Below are 16,926 nucleotides of genomic sequence, written 5' to 3'. Positions count from 1 at the left end.
TAGTCAGTGTTACCACAGACAACCCCTTCCTTCATCTTGGGTCCCTGCAATCGCTGCAGCATGCATGTACAGAGACTAGTGGCTAATGTACCCCCTGCCTACTAGCACTAAATGTGTGTGTGTGTGTGTGTGTAAGTGAGTAACCACAACTGGCATCAATATTAGTATGGACTACAAGAATAGCTAGCTTACCCCTCATGTAATACTAGGGTCCAGGGGCCCCCAGAGGGTCGTAAGGGGGTGCTATGATGTCCGCAGACTAAAAAAAAAATATTTATAATAGTGACCAAATTTAAAATGGACAAAATTTGACAATTATTTTTCATTCTGCTTTTAAAGACTTGTCGTAAATCATGAGAGTAATTGTGATTAATCTATTGACCTTTATTGAGGTCACAAGACACTATTCTTTGTAAAGCTGCTTTTGAGAAATATGTATTGCGAAACTTGCTATACAAATAAATCTGATTTGAATTCAAATTGATTCTCTTTAGCTTTATACATGTACAGATAATATTTTCCTGATCTTATTTAAAAAAATAAAATAATAAAATGTGGCTTTGGTATACTCACACAGTATAAATTATACATTATTTATACAAAATGTATACATTAAAATATAGATACCTTTATATTTTATGAAGGGGGCCCCTCACTAGTGAATCATTATATTTAAGGGTTCTTGGCATCAAAAAGTTTTAAGATAAGATGAAAGAAACAAATCCATTGTTGGTGTTTTATATCTCTGTTTCATGGTAAAGCTTGCATCAGCCTGTAGTCTGTTTGAAGCAGAGGAGACAGATGTCTAGCTCAATTGTTCTGATCACCGATACAAAAGAGTAAGGGCTATTGCTTCCCCGTGGTATGGAACAGCAATCACACTTTGGTGGGCTGATCCTATTTTGATTGAGGTTGTAAAAGTGCCGTAATGTAATTTGGAACAAGCAGAGACTTGCTGAAATGGCTGTGCTGCAGGTAGAGTTATTTCATTGTTAAGCCTCTTATTGAAGGGCACCACTGTAGCTCGTAAATCTCCATCGTCTAATTTGGAGGAGTATGGGCAGGAGAGAATGGTCCGGCCCAGCCAGGCTACTCACTCAACAACCATAACACAGAACAAAGGGCCACTGCACTGCCATCTTATCAGTAGTGATATTTTTAAAGTTGATTACTGTCTCATGTTGCTCCCTACATAGTGTAATTGTAAATGTCAAACACTGGCATTTGGTAAAGACACAGACAAGGTCTTTTTTTTAATTTGCCTTTTTTTCATTAGAACAATTAGATGACAAAGGGAAATCCGAGCTGTACAAATATATGTTGTTGTGTTAGTAGCTTGCAGTATTTTACCTTTAATATTTTGCTGTGCTGGTGATTTTATAACAGCGCTGCACTTAAGTTTGCTGTGTATTGGAATTTTAGTTTGTCTCTAATACAAATCAGACCTTTTCAAAATTCAAAATTGTTTTATAATATTTGCCATACTAAGATACTCAAAAATGTCGTGAAGAAAAACAAACCAATCATAATGCAGAATAATATAAATATAGCAGTGCAGCATTTACAATATGATTAACATTATATACTGTGGTATACATAGCAAATTACATATACATTTAGAGAGATATAACATGCCATTTATATGCTGAAAAACATCAATATTTATCAGAAAATAAAGAATACTTTCTCCCCAGCATAACATTTAAAGGTGTAGATCACGCAAAAACAAAATTCTGCCATTGTTTACCCTCTTTGTCGTTCCATACCCACGTGTACACAGTGACTCACAGTGAAGCCATCACTCATGGCTCTCTGCTCTGAGTGAGTGATGATGATTGATTTTGCTGTGTAGTCATCCATTAAAAAAACCCACACCAAATTACTCTTCTTTTACTTTTTTTCTTCCCCTCTGTCATTGTTCAAGCTCATGCCCTCCAAACAATGACAGAGAGCTAAAAGAGAGTTTGATCATATTGATACAGACCGCAATAGATCCAGACACATAAACCTATGTTCAAATCAACCAACCTCTTTCAAATGGAGCAGATTTCCCAAAAAATGGGGTGTTAAACCTAATGGTTGCCCTTAAGGTCTGTACTTGCCTTTTTTAAAGTGTACTTTTGTCCAAACTAACAGTATTCTCTTTCTATTTTTGGAGGTCTTCACAGATTTCTGTTGTGTTGCAATGATTGATTGAGTGTTGGCTTTTGTGTTCTTTAATATGTCATCTCCAGCACACTTTATAATCCCAGCTGTTCACAGTCTGACACTCTTTGCATGTGTTTGCAGTCGAAGACGAGCATCCGTCAACACTGTCACCCAAAAAGAAACAGCGCAATGGAGGCATGCGTAATTCACCCAACTGCTCACCGAAAATGATGAGGTAAGACATTGATTTCAAGATGCTCCCTCCAGACTTGATAAGCAGAGAGAGGTAGAGACAAGGGCGGATGCTGATGGGATGGTGGGAGTAGGAGGAGTGAAGAAGGAGATAGAAAGTGTGGAAGAGAGAGAGAGAGAGAGAGAGAGTGTGAGAGAGAGAGAGAGAGAGAGAGAGAGAGAGAGAGAGAGAGAGAGAGGCCTTTCAGGCCGAGGCGTTTGAGCTGTCAGCCTGTCAGCGGTTAATGATAGAGCTGAAATATTTCTGTCATGAAAGCGGCTATGAAAAGCTGTTTGAAAAATACTCTTGCTTTAAAGTCTCAGCTGTCATCTCCCCCAGTCGCGTCCACATGTAGTTCTTAAACAGCGGTGGCACTAATGACGGTGTCAACCAATCAGAGACGCCAGCATGGTTACTTAGCCTCAGGGCTCTTCATCTATTGTGGGAACCCCTGTGAGGAGTGTTTTTTGTACTTAAGGCCATATGTGAGATGTATCATCACAATCAAAAATGAATTCAAATATTACTTTCCTTTTATCCTGTCCACTGAAATTATAATGCTGCTAATTGATTTTGACTGATAAAAGGACTTGCTTTCCACCCATGTGGCCAGGAGACGTTTATGCAATGGTTTTAAAAAATGCAGAGACAATGCCCTCTATTCCAGATCAAGTAAAAAAAGTGTTGGTGAAGGTTTGGGAAGAATGGCCAACTTTGTACAAAGTTAGCCAACATGCTAAGTTTTCGTTAGTGAAAATTACAGTTTCTGTATTTAGAGCAAAGTTGATCATGTTTAATATATATATATATATATATATATATATCATATAACTAGGACTGTCGATTTAACGCATTAAAACAGTGTGATTCATTTTACAAAAAATAACGTGTTAAAAAAAATCACGATATTAATCGCATGCCCACGGACCATTATAAGGAAGATTCCTGAGAAATGCAAGTTTGTAGTACCACTTGTTTACTCCAGAGGGCAGTAAGTGAAATTTCAGCTGTATGAAAACGCGCAGTTTATACAGTGAAGAAAACACTTCAGTAGGCAGAACAACACAAACATGTGTTACGTTCTTGCGTTCAAAACACTCGAAGGAGTGCAAATGCGATCTAAGGGATCTCAAGATGTGTTTAAAGATTGATTATTAAACTATATTTAACTTGACACAGTGACCTAAAACATTTATGTTTATGACGCAACGCACCAGAGACGCTACACAAGCATGTCTGACACAGCTGTACATTGACGGGTCCTTAAACAAGCCCTCATAATAAATCTCAAACTGATTGACAAATTCACTTGTGAAATGGATTGCTGTGAACTGTATGCCAATGATTGACTTATGATCAATAATATGATAGTAAACAATACATTGTATTCTAAAGCCGCTTTTTGTATTGTCGTATCAATGATTAACTCTTCTGCTACAGGAATGTAATGCATTGTAATTATCTGAATATATATATATATATATATATATATATATATATATATATATATATATATATATATATATATATATATATATATATATATTTTAAAATATTTAAAGATAACTATGTATAATTATATATTGATATAAATATGTATAATCATTATATATTGAATTATTGTTATATGAGAGGCTTTCTCAGCAAATATTTGTATATGCGATTAATCACGATTAATTAATCGGGACACAATGTAATTAATTTGATTAAAAATTGTAATCGATTGACAGCCCTAATTATAACATATAAGATTCACATTTTTTATTTATTTATTGTTTTTATTATTATAAAGCTATATGGTAAAATTTACTGTTCATTGTTATGTTATTTTACTATTGTGTGCCCCCACAGGAAATAAATTGTTTTTCTTTCTTTTTTTTTATTATTTTAAAGCTATGTGGTCAAATTTACTGTTCAATTTTATTTTATTTTATTATTTTATCATTCTGTGCCCCCACAAGGCATTTAACAGAAGCATTTATTAAATAGCCCAGACAGAGGTCTCAAACATGAATCTCCCCCAAAAGAAGCAATTATGTAGAGTTTTACATTCAGTAAACTGTCTGCCCTGGAGAGGTTTTTGCCCTTTAGTGTGCTTTCCAAGTGAAAATGATCAGTGTTCAATTATTTTCACTCTGTTCATTCTTAGTTTATACAATAAACTATAAAAAATGCTTCCAGCGATTGCTTAGGAGTTTTTATTCCTTATCTTAGAGCACAAAACTGTTTTTCTGAGCAGATTTGAATGTCCCTGTTTGCCATGTAATGTATGCATCTGCTCTTTGATCTAAAAGTGATAATAATTCTTGGGAGTTATTTACCCTGTTTTGAAATGCTTCAAAGCAGTGTCAAAGTTTTCTGTGCTTTAGGGTGCCTCTGTGTTTGGCTGGCTCTTGGGTACTGGATGACAGGTCCTCTGTTCTAGGTGTAATCTTTTTCAAGCCGAAGCCCTGCAGCGAACATCCAAATTACCAAAGACAGACCGATAGACTCCTTCAACCTGTGCCCTCCCTGTCAATATATTACAACATACATTAAATATCTCGCCTTTACAAGGTGCGTTTTATGCACAATGAAAAGTGATTGTTTGAGGGAGCCTTAGGGATACTTAATTCAACAAGCAGGAAAGGGAAAAACAGTGAGCTTATACCATATCAAGTATGGTTTTTACAGGCTTCTAAGCCTCCAGGCCGTTGTAAATAAATAATGATCAACAGATTGGCTGTGGGTTTTTGAAAAGCATGCCTTTGTCAGCTTGCATGATAGGGAAAAATTTCAAAGCGAGAAGCTGCTTTCATAGGCTGCTGGAGAGGGTTTGGGGAGCCATCGACTGATGCACTGGAATCTGAACGATGTTTGAAAATCAGCTCGGCAACTCTCTCTCTCTCTCTCTCTCTCTCTCTCTCTCTCTCTCTCTCTCTCTCTCTCTCTCTCTCTCTCTTTATCTACACAAGTGCACATCTATGACACTGCTCTGGACATACTAATTAAATAGAGAACTTTCTGGCTCACTTATGGTACCCGGTAGTTTCCTGTAAACTACAAAGCCTAGCCTTTTTTCTTTCTTTTTTTAACTATTCCTTTAATTTGCAGTTCTGGCCGCTTGTTGGCAGACATGCAATCTAGCTAAACTCATGGATTTTAAAATAAATTGTAAATATTATACAATAAAAATATCATAGTTTGAACACTTCAATGGATACAGAAGCTGTCTAATTGTGGAAAGTCACAATGTATTTGTCACTTTCCTGTTGCAGCAGCCCAATTTGTAATGTCACATGTTTTATTCTGAATTGATGTGGAGCATTGGATTGTGCTTGTGACTGGCAGGCGGTACTGACAGCGAGTGAGAGATAGCTATCTTGGCAGAGGTGCACTGTGCCAGTCTGTATGTTCAGGCAAGATTGAAATGACAGGGGTCCGCAGAGTAAGTGGTGAAACACGCGGCACGTAATGAAATATTCAGTCAGGGTGTAAAAGCACTAAATGCTTTCACTGTTATTAGCACCTGCACACAGCCTGATATCGTCTCATGCAAGCATGCTAACTGACACATTTCTAATGTGATATTTCGACAACATAAAAAAAGAGGAACATGCCATTAAATTATCCTGCTTTGGATGGGGAGAATGTGGTAGAAAATAAAAAAAGAGAGGAATACGGTTTGTAAATATTAAGATTTTTAAAAATAACCACTGGTCTACCTTTGTAGTACCACATATCAGCTATACATTGTTGAATTATTTCTATACCATGGTTGAATTTGAAATTAGCATTTGTGGTTCAGATAACGGTGCATTTATTTATGGTGTTAATTAATTTTGCAGAATATTATCTGATGTTATGCATATATAGAAGGTAAGGCAAAGGTCCCATCATTCATTATTAGCATGATTAACAAGAGGCTAATGCAATTTACAAACCTCATTTAGTGCAGTGTTAATTATGGCGTGTTATAGAACAAGGCATTACAGACGCTTTATTACTATGTCAGTTAAATTATATTGCATGCATAAAATAAAATAATTCACCCTGATGTTAATGAATAAACTGTTATTCAATGCAATGAGAAATCCTGTCATTTATTCAAGGACGCTTAAATATAAAACTCATCCAGCTAAAAATTTAAGTGCTTTAAATCCTCTTTCCTCATGCTGTTTGGCCTATTACTATATTATTTATCAGGGATTTTTTTATCATTTCTTATCAAATTCCAAATGAAATTGTATGCTGCCACTTTAAAAAAGGCTTTTTGAATGTTTTGATCTGTTGGAGTTCTTTGTATAATTGGCTGCTAATATAGTGCTGTGGATAATATCAACAATAGCTGTGCAGAGCAAACACTGAGAGAGCATGTTCCCCTGCAGCCACATCTCAGAGATGGGGCTTTGTTGTCTGCCCTCAGGCCATTTCCTCAAAGGCAGCCTTTCTGGCCCATCTTAGACCCAGTAGTCGGCTGCACGGTGGGTTTTAGTTGACAGTTTTATGCATTTACAAGTGTTCTGTGGTTTATCTTTAAAACTGCCCTCAGAAATAGGGGAGTATCAGTTCTAGAGTCACAGAGTAACATAAAGTGAAACACACAGCTGGTAAAATATGGCACATAAAATTGGCTCAAGCACTGCTCAAAAAGGGAAAGTGTGTATAATTGACTCATGTGTGAATCATTAAGCATGTGTTTATGTCTGGGGCTCATTTGCAGGATTAATCCCTAATCTGCTTTATTTTTTTATCCATATGCTTCCAGTTGTTTAACCATACCATGCACAAGCAATTCTTTAATTTCACTTTTAGATGGTGGTTCCTTTTTGTGTGAATTTAAACAACAGTGTCTACAGAGACACCCCAAAATGTTTTTCTGTTGTTCTGTACCTTTCTTTTAAATGTATGCTTTTATTTTACTTTTTTTTATAATTTTTACATTCATTGAAATTTTCTTTAGTCTTCATTATCTATCCTTCAGATTCACAATCTGAAAGTAAAAACTGTGGATTTTTTATTCAGAAAATGTGGTAGCTATTTAAACAGTAGCAAATGACAGTGTTCTACTTATAGGAATGTTTCTAACAAAAAAAATCTTCCAATTTGAAGCTCATTAAAATGTGAGAATTTATATCAGCAATAGAAAATGAATAGTTTTTCATTATCTAGTATGGAGTACTGTATATTTCAGTTGCAGACATGGCCATGTTGGATAGTACCAATAAGTCTGTCTGTTTGGCTGATAATACAACCATAACAAGTCTGGAACAAGTCCAAATAGCTTTTGAATTGCTATTCCCAGGATACATCCTCAGACTTGAACTGGCCACACATTCAGTTTGTCTTTCACTTGTATAGTTCAGCTACTAAGATGTTTAAAAAGCTTTCAGATGAGCTCAGTGAACATATTTCCAAAATGAATGCAAATTATACCTGCATCTTTAGCTAGCAGAAAGCTGGGACCACTTTCACGGTCAACATGTCCCCCTGATCAGCTACATCAGGACGGGCTGATATAGGTTAGCCTGTTTGGATGTGACACATTGCTAAAACATTAATGACCTTCAGTTTGGTGGAGCAAAATATGATTGGGCAAATTCCTAAAATATTTAAAGTACATCTCTGTTAAAGCTTTTACTGTTGGATGCATCACGTCAGGAGCCATGCGGAGTAAAAGCCGGTAATTGGCATTCCATTCTGTTGCCACTCAGTCACTGAAGTGCTCGGGCTCCATCTCTTCTACTCCAGTGCTGTCACTGGCGTGGACGCTTTGATGACTCCGCATTCCTGGCAGCCTGGAGAGAGCTGCAGTTATGATGGAGTCCAATGCACAAATTCAATCTGACAATGACAAGCCAATGTCAGCATAGGCGTGTTTACTGCTTATTTATTGCCAATAGACTTCTCTTGAGATATACTCAAAGTTTCATGTCCTTTGACAAATGTCACAATTAAGCCTAGAAGATGAATTCACATGGTTGTGTTTTTAGTTACATTGAGACAAATAATTGCAAGTGTACATAATTTCTTCTAATACCCTTTTCTTCTTCATTTTCTCTGATGTTACAGACATGATCCCCTACTCATTCCAGGAAATGAGCAGATCGAGAACATGGACATTAATGTGAAGAGATATGACTCCACTGGAATGTTTCACTGGTGTCCATCCAAAGAGATTGAGAAGGTCATTCTGGTAGGTATCCATGTTACTGCATAATTATATTCTGTGTAAAGTATTAATGACTTGTTAAAATATCCAAGGTCACTCTATTTGAAAAGGTGATATTTTTATTGTGCTCACTGTGCGCACACTGAGATGAAAGTCCAATTCAAAGTTAAAGCTTAAGAGTGGAGGATGTAAAATACTAATGTGATGTATACATGTTTTTGCTGTTCTTAAATGGAAGGGAATAATATCTGAACTAAATCCTAAACGAAAGTAAGTTAAGCTAAGTTAATTAAGTTAACTTAATGCTTTGGTTTTGTGTGACATGAAATAAGCTTCATGTTGAGACATTATATAAAGATTATGGTAAGATTTCTATTGTGATTTATACTTCTGACACTTAATTCTTAATGCGTTGCTAGTTCTTTTCCTGCAGTTATTTCCCTTTCTTAATTTATTTTTCTTATTTTATCTAGCGATTAACTGTTATAGCTATCATGCCTGATTGGGATCAAATATCTGTTCATTAACGGTCAATGGCAAATTGGGATGTTTGAGATCGCAAAACATTCACACCATTTTTTGTTAGTATATTAAATGGATGATTTTGTGTTATGTACTGTATGGATGACAACAGGTAAGCTCTTATTCCAACCTTAGTGATGAGATTGTAACTGTTTTTTATTTTTTTACCACAGACACGTAGCGAGGCCTCCATGACAGTTTTAAGTGGACATGTAGTAGTCTGTATTTTTGGAGATGTCACATCAGCTTTAGTGGGGCTTCGAAACTTGGTGATGCCTTTGAGAGCAAGCAACTTCCATTTTCACGAGCTAAAGCCCATCGTGTTTGTGGGCTCATTAGACTATCTGAGAAGAGAGTGGGAAACCCTTCACAACTTCCCCAAAGTCTCCATCTTACCTGTGAGTATATGCGTTAAGATTGAGGATGTCAGTAAACATTATGCATTCACATTGCTCTTTTTGAAACATTCGATTTTTTTCTCATGTTCCGTATTACATTGCATAGTTCTTCCAAAGTTTGTTTTCATATGCTGATGTGCTAGGGCCCAGTTCCTGTTGGCTGTGCAAAATTCTGGCTTTGCTTCCTGCTTTAGTGCTTATTAGTATCAGCTTGACTGAGCATTAAATACGAAGCCAAAACGCTGCCGTCAGCGAAGGCTAGCCTTTAGATTAGACTACATCTCGTATTCCCCCAGCACATAGTTAGATCAGCTGAATGTCACTTCCTTTAGAAAAGTAAATACTTGTTAACTAATTTGAAATCTGAGCTCCCACTCTCCTTCTTTAATTTGGTTTTCTCTTTGTACCCTTTTTCTCTCTGCTGAAGGGTACGCCATTAAGTCGAGCTGATTTGAGGGCCGTCAACATCAACCTCTGCGACATGTGCGTTATCCTGTCAGCCAATCAGAACAATATCGACGATGCTTCACTGCAGGACAAGGAATGTATTTTGGCGTCTCTTAACATCAAATCTATGCAGTTTGATGACAGCATTGGGGTTTTGCAGGCTAATTCCCAAGGTAAGGAGTGGCCAAGTGTACTGCCTATGGAGACTTGTGTCTCGCATAGAGAATAGCTCTCAATGGTATTAGACCCTTACACTGTAAAACCAGCTGTTCACTGTGTGCTTTTACAGACAAAAAGGTCCAATTTCATGCCTGAACTGTTTAATTGGTTGAATACAAATAAAATTGGACACTTAAAGGGATAATTCACCTGAAAATGAAACTTGTCATTTTTTAAACACCCTAGTGTATGTCCAAACCTGTATGCCTTTCTTTCCACTGTGGAAAACAAATAGCATATTTTAGGGAGAATGCTAGCCTAAGTCACCATTCACTTTCATTGACTAGAACAATTAAAGATACGTCCCTTTAACCTTTATAATCTATCATTATGTTTATATTCTTCCATTACTAAAAATAGGCATTCAAATAATATGCGATGACGTTAATTAAGTAATTTGGATAATATATTATAAACAACGACAGTGACAAAATATCAGAAAGTGTCCCACTTTACCTGTATTCCAGCCACGTGCTGTGGGCTTTGAGACAGGGCAAGCATCAAATTTTTTTTTATATAAATTATTAAACGCCGTGCCCAAATTATGTTACGTGGGTGATTATAATGTCATGAAATGTTATTGATGTAAATTGTTGCCTTAAGAGTCAATGGAAACAATTATTTCACAGTGGCGAACTTCATGATTAAATTGTTTTAAATTCAGGACAGTAATATTGCTCATAACACGTAAATTAAAGATTGTCATATATTGAACCGAGGATGTTTATGTTCATTAAATCATACAATGAACCATATTGCCAGAAGAGCTTGTTTTGACAGACAAAAAATTGCCAGTTACTAGTTTCAACGTCATTGGCCTCACAGGTTACTCTTCACACAGTTCCGAACCACTGGAATGAACACTGGCAGTTAACTAATCTGACCACCAAAGACAACAGTCTTAACCTGAATGCACAAGGCAAATGTAATGTAGACACTGCAGGCTACATCCTTATTATAATTTTTTTTAAATGGACACTGCACCCTAACGTTAGAACTATAAAACAAACAGAGAATAACACAAGAAGGAAATTATTGCCAGACCACCATTTCATAGCCTCAGACTAACCAGAAACAATGACCAAGTACCTATGACCTAGTATCAATAATACAGACTTTAAACAAATACATTAACCTACTTTACATGAACACAAAATCCATGCATCTCTCCTTGTGAATGAACATCTCCGTCACTTTGTTGTAAAAGTCGCCCTCTTGTCGAAATTTCGATAGCCTCTCTTTCTCGATTTTTGAAAATCTAGCCTATCATATAATATGACTGAAGGAAGGAGCTTCTGATTGGCTTATTCATTTTGGTAAGTTTGCTTTCCTTGGCCATTTGTAGTGGCGGGCATGATTCAATTTGAATGAACGCAGAGAATTGATTGAAAGGTCTGTAAACAATGGAATCAGAGAAAGCATAACATAAAGTTACAGGCACAAGGCACAAAAGCGAATAAATAAATGAATGACTGTCTGTGCTGCTCAGCTGAGATTTAATATGACGAATTGGAATGAAAACAATAGTTTATGTTGACTATTATATTTAAATATTTCATAGTGTCATTTTTATTTTCACCCTTCTGTTAGATAAGCTCTGTTTACCTTTCTTATATGGACAACACGTCCTTGGTGTATTCATCCTATAGAATAGGTTTTATTTATCACAAGAATTTATGAAAACTACAAGCCATTAATTTACTGAAACAGCTGAGGACATGGATTAAGAATGAAGAAAACACAGACTAACATTTTGTATGTTTTCACATATATAAACACAATAAATCAGTAATTTAGACAATGTGTTTAAAAATGTCGATGAAAGTAAGGCTGATGTAAAATTCAGTATATGCATTTCATACATATGCATATATTTGTTATGAGAGTATGCATGCAATTTTTAGCATATAAAATATATATTTCTCCTGTAATCAAAGCACCGAAAAACATCCCAAACATTTCTGTGCAGATTGCATATTATTTGCCTCCGATTGCTGGACTGCAGCAGATTTGTTTGCCGACAAATTGACTCGAACAGATTGTTTATGCATTCAGATAAACATGTAACCCTCTTGTGCCCATCAGGATTCATCATCATTAAACAGACAGTACAAATCAGCAGCTTCATTTCTCAGCTGCTCTTCATTACGTAAATTGCACACCCCACACAAGCTGGCCCACAACAATTAACATTTCAACCATTATTAAGCATCCACTTTTTACTCAGAAAGATTAATTTAAAACAAAAAAATGACAGCTTTTGGAAGAATTATGTCTGAGATTGACCCTAATGCTTATGCTGAATGGTGCCGTGTGTTTGGGAAGAGCAGGTCCCTTTGGTAGGGATGATAATAGATGTTAATCATACTGTTTGTGCTCGAGAAGCAATACATCATTATTGCTCTCTCAATTAGTTTAACTCAACATCTGGCATGATCAGCAGCAGAGAAACAGTGTGTAATAAAGATTTATTCCATTAGTGCTCAGAATATTAGACTCCATTTTACCCCGCAATGAACTAAGTTCTCTTATTTCTTTGCCAGTAAACTTTTGCAGCTGTTGAAATAAATTCATTGCTCAAGGATTTCCATCTTGTAGTAATATATATATATATATATATATATATATATATATATATATATATATATATATATATATATATATATATATATATATTCTTAATAATAATAATATATATTATTTATGTTACATGGATTACACATGGTTATTTAATGTTCTTTGTAGACTATGATGTTGAAATATATCAAACTGGTTTCAAATGGATGGTATTGAAATCTGCACGAGATGCAGGTGTAACAGATTACATCATATCACATCATCTTGGTAACTATTCTTGCCCTCAGCATCTCACCGTTTCAATGCGGGTTGTTAAACTTGCACAGAAGGTGTTATTGAATAAATCAGCAAGCCTTTTGCCAGGAGAAAATACTACACAGGACACTACTAGCTGTGCTTGAGGAGTCTTTGAATAAAGTGCACAAAGTACAAGCCACATAATACATTAACAAAACATTGAAAAGCAAAGTTTATTGTGTGACTTCAAGATTTGTGTGTACAGTATGTCTGTTTGGTGGGGGTATTGTCTTTGGAGTGTGATAGGTGTGCACGTTTAAACACAAAAAGTAAAGTGAGATGTGGAGTCTATAAAAAAATGGTAACATGTATTTTAGGAAAATCGCTTTTCATGGTGAATATATATATATATATATATATATATATATATATATATATATATATATATATATATATATATATATATATATATATATATATATATTAGCAATTGTTAATGTATTATGAACCATTTATAAATTAACCAAGATTAATAAATGCTGAAAAAAATATTGTTCATTGTTAGTTCATTATACCTAATGCATAATAAATAAAAAATAGAACATTATTTTAAAGTGTTACAGAATAATTTTTTAATAAAAACAACAACAACAACAACAAAATGATACAATCAGAAGTGGTATTTGCAAAAGGTTGTATATGCAGTTGCACTTGTTTATAGGCAGAAACCAAAATGTTTTGGAAAAGGATCTTAGGCGTAACTTTTCACTATGCTATTTTGGTCGATTCAGAATGTCGCTGCATATCTGATTTCTTCACAGTTTAGACAAAAAGAAATATGATTATTCTCTACACGTTTAAGAGAAAGCCTTAGTCTTCTTCCTTTTTTGTTGCACTATAGAGATACCTATTCTATTAAACTTTTCTTTTGAAAAGAAGGACACCTCTTTGTACAGAATCCTGCATCCCATTTAAAACTTTGTGACCTGAATCTTTTCCCTGCATTATGTTTGGCACTGTAAAAACTATACGCTTGCATTTTTGTCTACTCAATGGATGCCAAAACAGGGCCCATGCATTATGCATATAGCATTACTGATTTAAAGTGTTTACTTGTCAGCTTGAAATGCAAAAGTGTCAAGTCATGTGAATTCATACTCTTGTCACTGCTGCTTGTATTTCATGGCATTTCACATAAAAGGTTTTCAAGATCCACTTCACCAGTTTTATGGTAACAAAATGAACAGCATATAAAATTTATACCTGCTGGTTGATGGAAGGCAGCAAATGCTAAATATGCCTGAGCTGACCCTTAAAAGCGGAATATCTATATTTCACCATTTTAGACTGCCGTTAAAATCCATTCATGTCCTATCACCACACTCAACTTTACAATACATTCACACTATATTTTGGATTATACATACAAAATCTAATGTTGCTACATTGCTATCACGCATTTTTCTGATAACCATTGTGTATTTAAATGGATAGCTCACCTAAAATGAAAATTCTGTCATAATTTACCCTCATGTTGTTCCAAACTTGTATGGCTTTATTTGCTCCGTGGAGGAAATAGTCACTATTCACACACAATTCACAAAACTATATCACTTTTTGTGTTCCATGGAAATAAAAATGAAGTATATGACCCACATTTGCTCCAGGTATTAAAATGCATCTCGGGTGATCCAATCACATATGGTCTGGTGAGACACATCCAGTTTACACCTGGTAGCTTAAATGTGTCTTGTGTTTGGATTTGAAGGGAAGAGTCTCTGAAGTGTCTACACCAGTCACTATGTGTTACTGCATAATATTCAATCTCAACAATGTCAGAAAAGAAAAATAAATGCACAGAAAAAAAACGTCTCGCTGTTTCTCCCAGATGCGGTTTGAATATAACCTCAGCACAAATGCATCATGTCAAGCAGAAATATCCGTGACTTTAGTGGATTACCTGTATTAAAGGAGTTTCTGGTGTTTGTGCTTCTCATCTGTGTCACACACTGAAGAAGATCTGTGAAGCTCTCGTGATTGTGTATGTATCCACTTCTGATCGGATGGTTATTTCCTTTTAAAGCCACTCATAAATGGCAAAGTTTAAACTCTTGTTTTAGTGCAGTGGTTGATTGACAGGGGAGGGATGTGCTTCACTTCTGCCGGGACTCATACTGGATGGATTAGCGTTTACACCTCAAATGTGATGTGAACATATGCATTTTTGACCACATTTGTGTTGTTTTTCTGATCCGATCACAAAACTTTATAGACCTGTATTTAGCGCTGACCACATGTGATCGGATCACAAAAACGCTTCTTAATACCAGGTGAAAACGGGGGTCTATGATGAATATATTTTTGAACCATCCCTTTAAATCTTGTAATTTGTTGGCACTATAACCATAGCAGAAAATGACTGTTACTTTCCCCACACTCTTCCAGGATTCACACCTCCAGGAATGGATCGGTCTTCTCCAGATAACAGTCCAGTGCACGGCTTAGTGCGGCAGGCATCCGTCACCACCGGGTCAAACATCCCAATCATAACTGAACTCGGTGAGATGCCACTGCAGTCATACTGCTGACATGTAAAAGTCAAGTGTGATTAGAATCTAAACTTGTGTATCAAGCCTTTAATGCTGCACTGTTGTGTTCCTTATGGATTATCTGTTTGTGATGTGTATAATGGCACATCTGAATATGTCACAGACTGGGTCAAAGTCACATCCTCAACAATTGTGCTTTTAATGCACTAGAAGAGACCTAGACTTATAGCGAGAGAAAAAAGCATGTAGTAGCAAAATAGATCCATCAATAAATAACAATGAGGGTGGCACTGTTCCCATGGTAGGGGACTCATGAAAGTTTTAGATCTCAGAGGGTACTAAAGCACTAGAGACCATTTGCTTCAACTCTCTACTGACCCAATTACAGCGTGTTACACCAGAGAAGCAGCAAATGAAAATGGGCCTCACAAATACTAGAACTGCATTGAAAACACACATACACATGTTCTCCTGTCCCCTCAACACATCCAGAACTCCCCTCCTCAAGGGGGTTACAGAGTCCTACATCTAAGACACTCATGGCCTGATGTACTGAAGGTTTGTTGGCATTTTGATATTGGTAGATGTGAGACAAATTGTGACTAGGAGGAGGGCGTGGACGGGCCCTGAGGACGCATGCCTGAGGCTGAATTGTCCTAATCAGTCAGGAGGGGGATAAAGATGAGCCGGGGGTGCAAGTTTTAGATCTTTTAAATCTTTAGAGTTACTTCAGTTAAAAAAATTCTGAAATTTGTACTTTATTTTACTTAAGAATTGCTGTTAAATATGTATTATATTCAGTATAGTCTGATGTACAAGCACTTCATACCATCTGTCATTAAAGACATCTAGCAATCCTAATACTTGACATTGACTAATCTGACAGTAAGAGTGTGATGTTGATTTAAGAAGATGTGTTCAGCCTCTTGATAGTGTCCTTTTGTAAGTCAGGAGCCAAATGCTGGATATTCAAGCTAATACTATGTAAAGGATCTCTTGCACTCTTAGGAGGAGGAAAGAGAGGACAGGGAACTTCAAACAAAAAAATATATATATATATATATTTGTACACTCAAACAACATGCTTTTCAGTGGAACATTCTTGTCAACACAAACACAGCCCAGAAGCTGGGCTCTCTCTCCATCTCTGTCATGGTCCCTCCTTTTATCGCTCGCTCCAGTGCTTACTGCAAACAGAAACAGGTGATAGATATTATAGCTCTCTTGTGTGTACCGTTACCGCATTCTCTCTCTCCAGACAAACGCTCGAGCACGCCCCCGCCTCCACATACCCCCACCACCTGACTCAGGGGTTGTCATCCAGCCTGCCCACCACCCTCCACCCCCCATTTCTGGAGAGGAAGTTCACGACCACCATCTGAACCCCCGGCCTGTGGATCACCTTGAACTTAAACGGCTGAAGAGCCAGATACCAGCGGTTGATCC

The 16,926-nt window shown here is 36.3% G+C and overlaps 1 protein-coding gene across 2 annotated transcripts in view; it reads left to right on the top strand.

Moving 5' to 3' along the window:
- LOC127660773 (calcium-activated potassium channel subunit alpha-1-like) overlaps positions 1–16,926 on the top strand; it is a 292,795-nt gene that overhangs the window by 253,050 nt on the left and 22,819 nt on the right. For both annotated transcript variants that reach the window (XM_052151187.1, XM_052151188.1), the window contains exons 20-24: positions 2,290–2,383; positions 8,432–8,555; positions 9,227–9,451; positions 9,879–10,071; positions 15,377–15,490. In XM_052151187.1, coding sequence (XP_052007147.1) covers positions 2,290–2,383; positions 8,432–8,555; positions 9,227–9,451; positions 9,879–10,071; positions 15,377–15,490 — 750 coding nt within the window. The remainder of the gene's footprint in view (positions 1–2,289; positions 2,384–8,431; positions 8,556–9,226; positions 9,452–9,878; positions 10,072–15,376; positions 15,491–16,926) is intronic.

This window comes from Xyrauchen texanus, chromosome 20 (genome assembly GCF_025860055.1).
Source record: "Xyrauchen texanus isolate HMW12.3.18 chromosome 20, RBS_HiC_50CHRs, whole genome shotgun sequence".
Taxonomy (NCBI): domain Eukaryota; kingdom Metazoa; phylum Chordata; class Actinopteri; order Cypriniformes; family Catostomidae; genus Xyrauchen; species Xyrauchen texanus.
The sequence above is the reverse complement of the archived record's forward strand: the minus strand, read 5'-3'. Positions and strand labels throughout refer to the sequence as shown.